Raw genomic sequence first — 14973 nt, forward strand, 5'->3', positions numbered from 1 at the left:
ATCCAATTCACAGACAGTCCATGGACCAGGCGTTGAGTGTCTCGGGTGTCGGGCAGGGAGGAGGGAGGTATGAAAGCTCAGGAAGCAGGTGGCCTGTGGGGACGACTGGAGATGTTTTCACTTTTTAGAAGGGGGCGACTCATTTACAGAGGGCGTGGCGGGGGCTTAGCGTCGGGGGTGCTTCCTGATTGATCAGTGAAGACTCTGTGCTTCTAGACGGTGTGTGCCTCTCAGTCATCCTGGCAGAACCAAGGAGGCAAAGGGGAGGGGACCCTGGTGTATTCTGACTGTGGATTTTGACTGGTGATGACAGAGACAGGAGGATGAGGAAGACGAAGGGTTGGGTTGGGAGGAGGGAAGGGAGAAAACGGAGTAGAAGACAAGTGAGAAAAAAGGCTAGCATGGGTTGCCTTATCCACTGTCTTTACCCAGAGCAGAACCACAGGCAATTAAGCTCCCGAAGGCAAGTGGACAGATTAACTTGCATGACTTTTGGATTTTGGAGGTAGACCAGGCTTTTAGAACTTTCATGTAATAGATAGCTAGTGGGAAGCAGCCACATAGCACACGGAGATCAGCTAGGTGGTTTGTGACCACCTAGAGGGGTGGGATAGGGAGGGTGGGAGAGAGATGCACGAGGGAGGGGATATGGGGATATATGTATACATATGGCTGATTCACTTTGTTATACAGCAGAAACTAACAACATTGTAAAGCAATTATACTCCAATAAAGATGATTAAAAAAAACCCTTTCATGTACTTGCAAATCGCCTGGAGATCTTATTGAAATGCAGATCTGGGCATCTGCATTTCTAATAAGCTCAAGGGGAAATGCAAGATGTTTGCAGCTCTGAGGGGCCAAGAGTGCTCTGAACAAGCAGACTTCTTGCTAGGGGAGGAGTGTACCAGAGTTGCTAACTCGGACCTCACTCTCCGTGATTCCGGTGCAGAGGCCTGCAAGCTGGGGCCAGGGCCTCACAGGAGCAAACATATAAATCCTTCACTGAGCACTCTGGCTGTGGACTGGACTGGGACTCCCCTCCCTTCCCACCCCCTGCCCCGGCAACTCTACCCCTTCCTCGCCCTCTCATCTCCCTCATCACCAGTCAGGTCCACAGGGAGTCCATTCTCCTTGAATAAACCAGACCAAATTATCAGGCAGCCCAAATGATTGCCACTGATGAACAATATGGAACAAATTGATACACCTTTATTAACAAATAGATGCTACAACCATGTATCTTTTTAAACATGTAAGGGGTAACAGAGTTTTCTGATGTGCTCCACAAACGGGGGTTCTGGCTGCTGGGCTGGGGAACTGGAGGACCACAGAAGAGGCTGGGGTCCGCTGGTCTCCTGGGGAGCGCTGGGGGCTGCGGATGGCTCTGTGTCTTGGGGGAAGGAGATGCCATCACTAGCAGAGGACCCCCTCGCAGTCACCAACGGGATCTTGCTGGGTCCTGCTTCTTCTCTTCAGCCCCTTGGCTGGAACCTCACTGAGCTGAGGGCGTCTCACCTCAGTGTAGATGACAGAAATGTCCTGTGGGAGAGTCAGGTCAGGGTGAGGAAGTAGACGTCACACAGAGAATGAGCAAAGAGCAGGGGTCCCATCTCACCGTTTCCCGCCGGGCTGACTGGGCAGGCCTGGCTGTGGGGAAGAGCAGCAGTAAGGTTAGGGCACTGGGTTCACGGGGTGTCCCCTTCCCGCCTCCTCGTGGCACCTTCCTCCAGAGAGCACGGGCCGGCCAGGGTGGGGGGCTGCTCCCCCTTTTACTTCTCAGGGCTTCTCACCCTCAAGCTGAAAGCAGGTGGGCCTGGGAATCAGGAGACCCCAGCTGTGTGACCAGAGGCCAGTCACTTGGCCTCTGAGTCTCAGCTGCTTCAACCAGGAAAGGGTGGTGGTGTTGACAGTGACTGCCTTGCAGGATTACGGTGTGAAGCAAGAGATAAGAAGGTGCCCAAGATACTTCTAGAATAATTCCTCCATTAGACAGCCACTCTGCACCAGGCAACCATTTAGCTGTGAAAATTATATAGCTGATCTATCTAGTATACAGCTAACAGAACTATAATTCTGTACATCCAATCTCACATCAGCCTTGCCAAGTAGGGGGTATTGATGCCTTCTCACAGTGGGAAGAGAAAACTGAGGCTCAGCGAAGTGAATAACCCTCCACAGTCACTTCCATAAGAAGTGGAACCGTAGGCAAATATTGAATCTTTGTGAACGTGAAGCATTCTCCCACTGATAAAAGATCCACTATCCCCCCTTCTATGTATCTTGGAACATAACGGCTCTCCTTACTCTGGGTTTCAGATCCCTGCACCCACCCAACAGGGAAAGCCTGCTCAGAGCTCGAGCTGCAAGCAGACTGTCCCAGACCCCACCCCTGCCCCGAATCATGCCTTCACCCTTGTTGCCTGCTAGGATTAAAAGGATCACATTTTCTTATTTTCCTTATTTTGCTAATGAAAACCACAGAGTCTGAGGTTGGCTTCTTTTTTCCTTTCTTATGTTTAAGTCCTCATTGTGACTCTTCTCAGGAAGGAACTGGACCCACGTGTGCTTTCCCATCTGCTTGGCAATGCTCTGGCCAGCAACCGGTCAGGTCCTGGGAGAAGTGCCCTGAGTCCAAGAGACTTCTTGGCTGTCCACTTTCCCTAGTGCCCTTTATGGGTGGGAGCAGAGTCCCGAGACTGACTCAGATCCATTTTACAGACCAGGAATTGAAATCTCAGCACAGGTGAGACATAAAACAAGCTCCCTATTTTTGAACACCTATTGCATACCAGACAATCTTTATGGATTCTAGAACCCAGGTTCTATTCCTATAATAATCTTACAAAGTAGGCATTATCTACACTTTATAGATTAGGCTCGGAGAGCTTAAATAACTTGCCCACAGGCACACAGTGAGCACATAGAATCAAGTTCTGAACTCAATTCTGACTGACTCCCACACTTCTCTCATGATTCCACGTTGCCTGTTTGTCTGTTAGAGAGTGGACCAGCCTTCCCCGTGCCTGCCATCTTGACTCTGGTATCTGTGGCCAGGGTTCATGGTCTTTATGGCTCCCTCTTAGAGCTGAGACTGTCCTGTTTAGACTTACACTCAGGGTCAAAGACAAACTGTATCATTCTTTTTCTGTTTTTCCTTTGTTGCTCCACAATGCTCAGAAAAGGGCCAAAAAAAAAAAATTCCTGCCTAGTTGGGATGGTAACAGTGGAGGTGTGGTGGAGATGATGTAGATGATGGTGGTTATGGTGGACATAGCGCTGTTTGTGGTGATGGTGGTAGTGAAGGAGGAGATGATGGTGGTGGTGGTGAAGGTGGCCGTGGTCAGGGTGATGTTGGTGGTCATGGTGATGTTGGTGGTCAGGGTGATGTTGGTGGTCAGGGTGATGATGGTGGTCAGGGTGATGACAGTTGTCATGGTGATGATGGTGGTAGTGATACCTCACCCTAGGCCCCAAACTTCCCCTTTACATTAGCAAAGATGTCAAGTTTGACCCGAGATCACTCACCTTTCACTCTCCTTTGGGATCGTACGTACCACAGAGTAGACAACCCCTTCATCGTTCTCATTCTGGCAATGAACTGAAAGAAGAAACACAGCTGCAGCTTGAATAGGACCCACCTGCTCTCCCACCTCAAGACCCAGAAACACTTATGGAGGGAAGCTAATTAGGGGCTGTTATGGTGATAACTGCCAGTGGGAAGCAGTTATTAATGTGGGATATCCATCTTGGCAGGAGGTGCCTGACCCCTGCAGCAGATTCTAGCAGCTTCCCCAGCCCTGACATTGTTTAAACTAGAGGTTGGCAATCTTTTTCTGTAAAAAAGGTAGTGAATATTTTAGGTTTTGCAAATACCTGGCTCTGTAGTGTGATAGCAGCCACACATGACACATACACAATGCTCTTTACAAAAATACTTGGTGGACCAGACTTGACCCATGGTCAAATTTGCTAACCCTTGGTCTACACCTCCCTCTTGGGGGCTGGGATCCCTTCCTGCTTCCCTCTCCCACCACCAGCTCCATGCACTGGCCCCTTAAGCTCTCCCCAGAAGCCATCTGCTTCCTTCCCCAGATGACTCTGATTCCTGAGACTCGGGCTCACGAGGCCTTCTTTCTCATGACTCCCCTTAAGAGGCCTTTCTCTGCCTTTATGGACAGACACTGGTGCTACTGCAAGTCCTTACCATTGACATACAGTAGGTGTTCCTCTCCACCTGTGGCTGGGGGCAGATTCTGGGGTGGAAGGGGCCCTAGGAGATGCAAAGGCACAATTCACTGAACGCCCTTAGAGAGCAGAGTCGACAGTGGGGACAGAGAGGCTGAGAGAAAGAATGTCAGTTACCTTTAAAAATTGTATAAAATTACCTTTAAAAATTGTATAAAAAATTAAACTAAAAAAAAAAGAATGCCAGCAGAGGTCGCTGGAGGTCTGAGGCTGGTTTGTTAATGAGGGTTAATTCACAGGTCTGGACACGGTTAACTTTTTTTTTTTTTTTTTTTGCGGTACGCGGGCCTCTCACTGTTGTGGCCTCTCCCGTTGCGGAGCACGGGCTCTGGACGCGCAGGCTCAGCGGCCATGGCTCACGGGCCCAGCCGCCCTACGGCACGTGGGATCTTCCCGGACCGGGGCACGAACCCGCGTCCCCTGCATCGGCAGGTGGACTCTCAACCACTGCGCCACCAGGGAAGCCCTGGACACGGTTAACTTTTATGGGATGTTTCCTTTGAAAAATACCCCAGAGGGGAGGATGGCTCCATGGGAATCACAAACTGGGAGGAAGCAGGGTCAGAAAGGATGGGTCACATCCTTGCATCGAAAGGGCTCAGACCCACCAGTCACGCTGCTTTTCAGAAGGAGGAAAAGCTAATAACTTTGACAACATACCACGTGCCAGAAACAGGGCCAGGGAATTCAAACTCAGCGTCTACTTAATAGCAAACCTCCTAACCCAGGGGCAAGCACAGAGCTGGATGTCACAAAAGCCCCCCTACCTAAATCTTCGGTGTCTGAGGTTCTTCACAACCACCTTGCAAAGGTTGATGCTGTGATTTCCGTTTTTTAGATGAGGTGACTGAGGTTGGGAGAGGTGACTTCTTCGAGGTCACACAGAAAGTGGTGGAGACAGAATCTTAATCCAGTGTGTACACTTTTTCTCCACTAGCACGCTGCCTCTGTGAAAGCAGGCGTTTCCAGAACTTTAAAAATTAGCTCTTGGGATAGGAATTGGGTCACAGGTGGATGTTGGGTCACCTGGTTCATGCCTGGTGTCCAAGAAATATTCATTAGCTCTAACAGCAAGAAAGCATCAGAGTTGTCAGGTAGCACCTTTGGACATGGCTCCTCCTGTAAAACCAGGAGGGCATTTGTGGAGACTCAGAGAGGCCTCTAATGCTCATTTGTCAAGGCTGTGTTTCTGAGTCTCCATTCGTGAAGAGCTCTGTGAATTTGATGGAACTGTGTTTTATGGGAGGTGTGACAGTGGGAAATGAAATGAACACTTTTAAGCAAACAACCAGAACTTGCACACTTAGGTAACTGCTACTTCGAAGTAGACCTCCTGTGTGACCACATCCTTGTCCTAGTAATTCCATAATTGGTCAAAATGTTTTGAACATTGCCTTCAGAGATACAGTCTGTGGAATATCTTCAGTGGTGGCACATTTGTGTTTGTTGAGGAATGGATATGCTGTCTGGAAATGGTTAAGGGTCTTCTAAAGCTGGGCATGAAGAAAAAAGCTGTTGGACTGTGTTTCTTGCATGGCTATGGAATTGGGCCTGAAGGTGGTTTTCTGAGTGACATTCTAAGGAAGGTTGTGTGCCCCTGAGCTTCTGAGATGATAGGCCCACCACCAGGAGTCTTATTTTCATGAGAGACAGGTTCCTTAACAAAATGGAGCCCAGGTGCTCCCAGACTGGCAGTAGGGGTGGGGTAGGGGAGTGGGAATGGGTGGGGAGGCAAAATCGCCACATGAAGAGGGACGCTCCTTTGTTCCCTGTGAAAGGCATCTTCCTCTTGAAGATCTTTCACCAGTGACTGTTCCTCCACCATCTTGTTTGGGCCTGGGAGGGAGATGGCTGTACTCTGTTGCTTTGCCTTTAACTCTCTGACCCAGAGGTGAGTGGGCAGAAACACCCATGCTATTGAGAGCAGGCTGGCTTTATGACAGGCGCAGAGATGGTAGAATTCACAGATCTTCAGTTCATGGTCCCCTACTCCAGCTGCTTCCTCATCTAACTCTGGGCCTGGCTCCATCTTTCTCCCACTGCACAGGTATACCTTAAAGCAACTCTGGCCTGCCTTCATGAAATCTAGACTCAAGACTAAAGGAAAGGAGAGATGAGAAGTTAGATGGACAAAGGCTGCTAAATTAAAAAGGGGAGAGGAAGCCGGAGCCTGGCTCAAGCCCTAACTGGGGTGCCTGGTGAGGTAGTGGGTCTAGGACTGGGGAGAGATGCTTTCAGGTATCCTGGCTGATGGTCAGGGAAGACTACTTGGATTGCAGGACTGGGTGGTCTTCCTCAAAGAACAGTCTGGCTTAGCTCTCAGAACTCATCACATATTCCTTAACTGAGGGAGCTGCAAACTTGAAAAAGCAAATCTAGCTGGAGGTCTATGAGAACAATTACTTTTGCCCTTGGCAAGTGGAAAATAAAAATATTGCCCCCAGGGAGGAAGAAGTGGGTTGATTTGAACTTCTGTAGGTGGATTTGAAGCCCTAGGAATAAACTGGCACCAGATAGCTTCGGCACTGGGAGCCATTCCCTTCAACATAGCCCCAGGCAAACAAGGGTTAGAATAAACTTGTAGCCGCCAAAGGTGATTGCTTTGAAAGCCAACATTCATGCTTAATTATCATGACCATGACAGGAAGAAGAGGAGAGTCTGGAATTTCAAAACCAATAGGTGACCTAGAAACGCCATTTATCTGATTATTTTCACTTATTTCTCCCTATAGAATTCTCTCCCTATAGAATTTCTCTCATCTGAATTTTAGCTAAACTTTTGGCCTCTCACTGCTGTGGCCTCTCCCGTTGCGGAGCACAGGCTCCGGACGCACAGGCTCAGCGGCCATGGCCCACGGACCCAGCCGCTCCGCGGCATGTGGGGTCTTCCCGGACCGGGGCACGAACCCGTGTCCCCTGCATCGGCAGGTGGATTCCCAACCACTGCGCCACCAGGGAAACCCTTAGCTAAACTTTTTATGACTCTGATCAGAGGAATTACAGAATGGATAACAGGAGCAAAGGCAGTTTGGGAACCTGCCGGGGTGATGTGCTCAGAACAGAATGAGGATGTACTGAGCACCCACTCAGTGCCAGGCTACTACATCAGGTGTGAGACAGATGTCACCTCACTAACTCAGACCTTACAACAGCCCAAGAGGGAGACATTTCGTGAAACTTGAAAGGAGCTGGCCCAAGGTTACTGAATTAGCAAATAGCAGTGCTGGGACCGGGCTATTCCCCAGTGCTCTCCACCACACTTCCTTCCTGATGAGTTGACAGCCATGGACTCTCACCCAGGGCACAGAAGTGTGTATGCGTGAGCATGCACGTGCACTGGAGTTCTCACGTCTTCTTTCTCCTCCGCTAAGCAGACCGGAGCTCTGCTGACTTTAACGAGAGAACTGGAGGCCTTGGGTTTGTTCAGTATATTCACAGCCACAGACTGTCTTCCAAATGTGAAGGACGTTGATCTACACCTCGTTTGGCTTGTAAGAAATCCTGTTTGTGCCTTTATTCATGCCCCAGTGGGCAGGAGTGTGTCTGTGCGCTCTCTGGGTGATTGGGCGTGTGAGACACTGTGTCTGTGTGTGTGAGCTCTGGAAGCTGTTAAGTGTCCCTCCTGGGGCCCCTTTGTATGACGTGTGAAGAAAAGTCCCTCCTCCTCCCAATACCCAGAAGTAAGCAGTTGGTCCTGTCAGCCTCTGGCTTTCCAATGGCTGGGCTGTATCTGGCATAGGGATTCGGCAATCAAGAAAGCCAGAAAGAGTTACTGACTGGTTTTTCTCCAGGGTCTGAAATACCCTAGAAGTGCAGCAGCGATGACCATCATGCCAAGCAGACTTGCAGGCAACCAGGGAACCAGCCAGTTGTTGCTAGTGGGGGCAGATAAGACCCGAGGACCTGGGGGGTGAGTAGGGGTGACCATGAGCATTGAGGATGAAATTAACAAATGCACCCCAGACTGGCACGGGAGAGGCAGGGTGGTTGGCATTAGTGGGAACCACCTGGCCTGAAGGAGCCTTGCCAGTGGGAACGAGGGACGGATCAAAGGATGTCAACATGGATGGGCAATTCCATGGAAGACCATGTGGCCCTCCCTCCACGGTGCCCCTCACTCTCTGTGGACTTCATTGTTTCCCTGCCAGGTTCAGTGGACAGATGCTCCAAGCGGGGTCCATGCTCAGGCAGTCATGCAGTGCCTGCTCTGTACCCAGCATGGCGCGAGGAACACAGAGGAGTGAGATCTGACCCTGGCCAGCTTGCTGGGGCTCATAGCCCAGTTGGGGGACAAGACCTACCATCCACAGAGAGTGTCTCAGCCTTGCTTGTCTCTGTGGAGACACTGTTCTCAGCCTCGCAGGTGTAGTCCCCAGCATCCTGCTCTGACATCACCGGGAAGAGGAAGGAGACGGCTCCACCATGGGGAGCCATGTGGTTCCGCAGGGTGTCCCCATTGAGGTAGAATGAGGATCGGAGGGGAGGAGCTCCACAACTCGGCTGGTGGGTCTCAAGGTGAGCAGAGGACGGGACACAGGAACCGGGGAAGCACACAGTTTGGAAGGGTCAGCGGGACCCCCCAGGCTCCTCCCTTAGGAACCCCTCCCCACATTCCCAGGGGGCCCCACTGCCCAGGCCCCTGGGGAGGGTCTCCCCGTCCTCCCCTCACCCTGACCTCCAGCTGGGGACTCTTGTTTCTGGACCCAGCCACCCTCAAGGGCCGCCTTGCACCAGTAAAGCCCGGAGTCTCCTTCCTCGGCTGCTGGGATGCAGAGTTCTGGGTGGAGGCTCCTGTCCTGCAGGGTGTGGCCCTCCTTGTGCAAGGAGAAGAGGAGCTGCCAGGCTGACCTCTGGCTCCCCTCACGGGGGAGTGGGCTCCGGGCTCCCACCACGGAGCTCACGAGAGGGGTGGGCTCTCAGCACAGGAGGCAGGAACAGCTCTGGGATGAGGCAGCCCGCAGCTCAGGAGGGGAGTCCTGGACAGCGAGGCCCCTGGAGTCTGAGGTGAAGTCTGAGCTTCGGCACATCCCAGGCCCTGCCCTGTGCCTGTGGGAAGTGCTGTCACTGTCTCCCAGCACCTGGCCTCTCATCCCACACACCAGCTCTGAACCGACTCCCACAGTCCTGAGCCCCTCTGGGGTCCCAGGAGGCCAGAGACAGAAGGGCCTTAAAGGTCACCTAGTGCCCAGAGGAGAATGGTCTGGCTCAGGGTCTCAAGGGGAGAGCATCAGGGCTGGTTCTTCCCTTTCCCCACAGGGCATCTCCCCCCCCCCTTCCCTGGCTCCAGACATGCCCCATGGCGGGGCAGGGCATGTGGACAGCATCCTGGACATCTCAGGACCCTGCAGATTGGCCCAGCATCAGGGGAAGCCAGAGAGAGGGGCGCTGCCCAGAGCGCTGCTGACCTGTAAGACCAGATCCCTGAGCAGCACCCTTCCCGCTCCCCCCAGTCCCCCAAGTTGTGACTCACCTTGGACTTGAACCATGACAGTCCTTGAGGTTCATCTGCCCACATATTGCATGTATGTCACCTGTCCAGTGCAGCTGTACCGGCCACTGCTGTTCACTGTTGCTGTTCCCGTGGACAGAGGCTGGTTGTCCTTAGAGAGACGGAGGAATTTTCCGTCCCTGTAGAATTTCACCTGGGACAGTGCTGCGTTCCTCCTTCCCCAGCATCGCAGAGTCAGGATATCCCCTTCAAACACGGGGTCTGGCTGCACTTGGAGGCTCAGCCAGGCTGTGAGACACGGGAACAGGGTCACCCTGGAGCTGCAGGTCCCTCAGTCCATTTTCTCCCTCTGTCCCCCAGCCTAATGCCTCCCGCAGCCCTCCCCCGCACCCCTCCCTGAGATGGAGGCTCCTGGTCAGCTCCTTCACAGCTGTCACTGTCTCCCAGGCCTTCATGCCAGACCACGGCAGGGCTTCTGCTTTCCTGCACCCCTCCTTCCTCTCTCCTTCCTCTGCCCTTCTCCTCTATTCCCCCCTCCCCTCCCCTCCTCTCCCTGTGCCTTCTCTCTGGCCTCTTTCCCTCCTACCCTCCTTGTCTCCTTTTTTTTTGTTTGTTTGACTGTGACCAGAGATCTAACCCGTGCCCCCTGCAGTGGAAGCGCGGAGCCTTAACCGCTGGACCTCCAGGGAAGTCCCCCTCCTTGTCTCCTTTCATACTGCATTTTCCTCCGCCACCTTGACAAGCCTGAGTCAAGTTGGATTCCTTCCATCTATTGTTCTGCTTCATTCCTCCTTATTAGATTCTCACTCCCCTAGATTGGTTTCTTTTCCTCTGGTGACTCCAATGCAGCTCTTTCTTCAGTGTCCACCTCTAATGGTAGCTGCACCCCTGTCCACCAGAGAGGAGCTGGAGGGGTGGGTGTTGGATGTGCCACGGCCTGGGCTTGCTCCCTCCTGCTTCCCTCATCAGGCTTCCCCAGGCCCAGCCTCCATCGGCACTCCCAGCGGTGAGGTTCATTTCCACCACAGTCATGGTGCAGGATCTGTCATTTCTGTCCTCATTTCTAAAATGCATTTTATGTCCTGACATGGACAAGAGAAGAGCTCCTGGGGACCCAGCATCACCTGCAGGGCAATCCCAGGCTGGCCTGGCCCCAGGACATACTCCTTTGATCCCAGACAGCCTCAGAAGCCTGGGAGTAGTGATGAGTAATCAGACAGGGAGCCCTGAGGAGAGTCCCAGAACATCCTGCCTTTGCCTGGACCCACCTGGATCCCTAGAACCCATTCCCCTCCCCCTAGACTAGGTAACGATGCTCACAGCACAGCTGAATAATGGGTCTTGCTTCCTTGGCTGCTCTTTCTAGCATCACTAACTACTGGTTTAGATTTCCCTCCCTGGCATACACAGAACATGTCCTTGGAGGTCAAGATGTTTCTAGGCCAGAGTTTTCACCTACTTGACAGAGGCTCCATGGAGTTCAGTGGGACAGGATGGGCGGGAGGGCAAAGGTAGCCAAGAGAGAAAGAAGGAAGATCCACAGAGAAAGATGCCTGCTTCTTTGAACATTAGAGGGATGGAGGGAGTCCAGAGCCTTGATGAATGGAGGTTACAGGAGCTCCAGAGCCACACTGAGGGGAGGAGATTGAAGCCATTGCTACTTGTAAGGGATCCGGATAGTGGCCTAGAGCCATTCTTCTGGGACTTGAGTCACCCTATATCTGTTCTCAGCCTGAGAGAGCGGAGTGCTGGGTTTCTCCTCTTCCTGGGCGTTAGTGGAGACTCCTGAGGAAGAAGCCTAGGCAGCTGCTGCTCTGAAGATGTTTCTGGGGGACCCAATGGCCCTGACTTTTCCCCGTCCATTAAGTTTTGGCCCAGAGACACACTTGGAAATGAAAGAGACATAGACAAGACTCACCAGTTTTCCCTACACAGGGAACTGCAAGAGAACAAAGTGATAGAATTCGAGGCTTCCCTGGTGGTGCAGTGGTTGAGAGTCCGCCTGCCGATGCAGGGGACACGGGTTCGTGCCCCAGTCCGGGAAGATCCCACATGCCGCGGAGTGGCTGGGCCCGTGAGCCATGGCCACTGAGCCTGCGCGTCCGGAGCCTGTGCTCCGCAACGGGAGAGGCCACAACAGTGAGAGGCCCGCGTACTGCAAAAAGAAAACAAAAACAAAAAATAGAAAACATGGGACTAGATTCTTACACTAATGTGCTGAGGGTCCAATTTACACCTACAGAAGAACTCAGACAGCAAAGGCAGGACCTGATTCCTGTGGTCCATCTGTCCACAGAGCTCTGGGGAATAGAGTATGGGAGTGATCAGAGGAAAGAGGTGAGATTTCCCTGGAGGAGTAATCATTAAAAGGTCGTGGGACATGGACGGGCAGCTCGGACGGATAAGAGAAGTATCAGCGGGCCAGCGCATCACACACCATGTTGCACCTTGTACGCATTGCACTAATGCTTCTAGAGGAACCAATGTTTGAGGAGAACAGGTGGCCAGGAAGGAGGCGCCAAACCACAAAATGATGACAGATGAAGTGAGGCAGGTGTGATCAGTCCAAGGGTTGGAGGACCCTAAACTGAGGGGCACAGTTGGATATAAAGCAGTGGAGCGTATTCTGGGCTTTGGGGCAAGGGGTGAAATGATGAATGGTGTAGGGCTGAGTGCAGTCAGTCCAGCCTGTTCCCAGGCATTTACCTGTGCCCTTCATTGTTGGGTGCTGTGCAGAACCCTGAGAAATGCAAGAATGGCCTTGGAGGGGGTGGGTGAAGACCCCCTCAGCAGGTGTTTGGGACGTTCATTCACAGGCTTGCTGTCCACGTGACCTGGGACACATTCTCTACATACTCAGGTTAGCTCACCTGCAGGTTCTCAGTGTGTGCAGAATCTCTTTCTTACCATCCCTCCATCCCTCCATGTCTAAACACATCTTCTATGAGCTTGGTGTAGTGGAGAGCATGCAGGCTTTGGAACCAGACGACCTGGACTAGACTCATGAATCCATCTCTTTCTATGTGACCTTGGACAAGTTGTTTAAAGTTCAAGAGCCTCCAGTTCCTGGTTCTGTCTGTATAACAGAAAAGATAATAGTCATTTTTCCCTTACAGAGTAGTTACATAGATTGTATCAACCCTCTGCCTGGGAAGGTGGTTACTACATTGACTGAAAGCAGAAAGAAGGCCTGACCTCAGAGTGACTAAGTAAGACCTTACTGGGTAGTGATGCCTCCCCTTCCTTTCTCTTCTCCCCTGGAAAACGATTTTGCAGCTACAAAGCGAGGAACAGACAGGGTTGAGGGGACTGACGCCTATAACAAGAGAGAAGGCATCCAGGGAGCATAGGCACTTCAAATGAGCTCGTGTCCCCAGATCCTGATGACTTGCTGTCCAGGGCACTGCAAGACCTTGGGGCTGTGACTGCAGGACCAATGTGTATAATCAAGTCAGCCGCCAACTGGGGACAGAGTGGGCGACACCTCCCTACAGCAGTTCCTATAAAGAAGACCCGAGGGCCTCAGTGAGCTGCAGGCTGAAGATGAGGTGACAGTGTGATGAGATAGCTGAGAGCTATTGTCACGCTAAGTCGCACAACAGAGTCCTGAATGATGCAGGGAGCAGCCCCACTGAACTCGGCACTCAGGCCACTATGGGAGGGATGAGAAAGCCCAGCTCCTGGCCCACTGACAAAGCCCTCAAGATCAAGCAGACTAGGACAATGAACAGAGTCTAGAAAGCATTTCCTATTAGAGGGATTGGGAGACATTTATCTGAGAAAGACGGGAGAGAGTACACAGGGATACACAGTGGCCTTCAAATACTTGATGGGCTAAGCTTAAAAGAAGGGAGAGACTTGTTACTTCATAGGGCAGAAGTGGAACCAATTCGCGGAAGTTAGATCAGAGAGACAGGTTTCAGTTCAACATGAGGAACTATGTCACGGTCGAGTTCTACCACATTGGAACATGTTGCTTTGCCAAGCTGTGGCTGCCATGCAGCTGGGAGGGTCGTGTGTCACAGACGCTGTGTTTGCACATGGGGGGTGGGTTCCAGTATTGAGAGTGAAACTGGCTAATGCCCAGCTCAGAGGAAGATCAAGGTTCATCTCCTAAACTTTAAATACATCTTTAGCGTACAGCCATGTACCAGCATGTTCAATGTCAGGGCTTCTAGCCTCTTGAAACCCTGATAGCCAATACTAATAATAGGCACCATTTATTGTGTGACCATGTCCTGCCAGACACTTTAAATGAATTTTATTTTCTAGTTTTACCTGATTAGAATCCAACTATACCCAGACTAGAGGTAGTGAGGTAGAATGGAGAAAGCACGGGGTTTGACATCATATGAACTTGGGTTTGCATTGTTACCAGGGTAATTTTGCTCTTGTTAGCAGCGTAATTCTAGGCAAGTTTCTTAAACATTTTTGAACCTCAGCTTCCTCAACTGTTTAATAGAGATAAAAAAAAAAAACCTGCCCTATAACGTCCTGAAGGTTAGATGAGATAATGTATGTACTACAAAGCAGGTATTCAGTGTTTTGTTTTCTCTGTCTCTCTGTCCACATCTGAGAGGAAATAGCAGCTCTACCTTTATGGTAACTCCATTCCTACACATTTAGCCATGGGGTCTGAATCTTAGGCTGGCTTTCTGGGGTCCTGAGCATCAGGTGTGACTCAGTTCTGCCGGGGTTCCCCATACTCTGTCCACTAGTCAGCCAGTCACTGACTCTCCCTCCTTCTTCCTTTGCTCTCTCCCATCCAGATCCTGGGGTACACGCTGGGAAGCTCTTAGACTTTATCTAGTCAAGTCCAAGGGCTGTTCCTTTCACAAGGAAGTGATTTGCCCTTGGCAACCTCTCCTCTGGGGTGTATCCGGGCACGAGGCCATCCTGTCCCTGCACTAACGTGAACACTGAACTTCTCAGTTGTCCAAACAGCCACTCATAGAACACACAGGGCAACACGGTGATGTCGGGGAAGGAAGAGCCCTGAGTGAAACAGGTGTTTTCTTCCCAGGGGATAAACGCCCACAAACTCTGTCTAGGAAGCAAGTGTATTTAGGAATGGTTTTGCTTTTCTGGTTCAATGAAAACAAACAAACTTCTGGGACCAAGTTTAAAACAAAATGTGAGTCAACTCAGAAACCGTAAAGCACTATGTGCCCAGACTTGTTTCTTTTAAGTGTAGCAGGGGGACAGTAGATGAGCCTGAGCTGAGCCTGAGCCGAGCCTGAGCCGAGCCTGAGCTGAGCCTGGGGGAGCCTGAGCCG

The 14973-nt window shown here is 51.5% G+C and overlaps 1 protein-coding gene across 1 annotated transcript in view; it reads right to left on the minus strand.

Annotated features, from left to right (window-relative positions):
- Window positions 1-1553: 1553 nt before the first annotated feature.
- The window catches only part of FCRL6 (Fc receptor like 6), a 14623-nt gene continuing 1203 nt past the window's right edge, over window positions 1554-14973 (minus strand). Inside the window, 9 exon segments of the mRNA XM_029226932.1 lie at window positions 1554-1650; window positions 3529-3601; window positions 8026-8151; window positions 8550-8743; window positions 8803-8832; window positions 8877-8938; window positions 8940-9107; window positions 9762-9985; window positions 11616-11636. Coding sequence (XP_029082765.1) covers window positions 1554-1650; window positions 3529-3601; window positions 8026-8151; window positions 8550-8743; window positions 8803-8832; window positions 8877-8938; window positions 8940-9107; window positions 9762-9985; window positions 11616-11636 — 995 coding nt within the window.

The sequence above is a fragment of the Monodon monoceros genome, unplaced genomic scaffold (assembly GCF_005190385.1).
Source record: "Monodon monoceros isolate NGI ecotype Baffin Bay Population unplaced genomic scaffold, NGI_Narwhal_1 Super_Scaffold_18, whole genome shotgun sequence".
Taxonomy (NCBI): Eukaryota; Metazoa; Chordata; class Mammalia; order Artiodactyla; family Monodontidae; genus Monodon; species Monodon monoceros.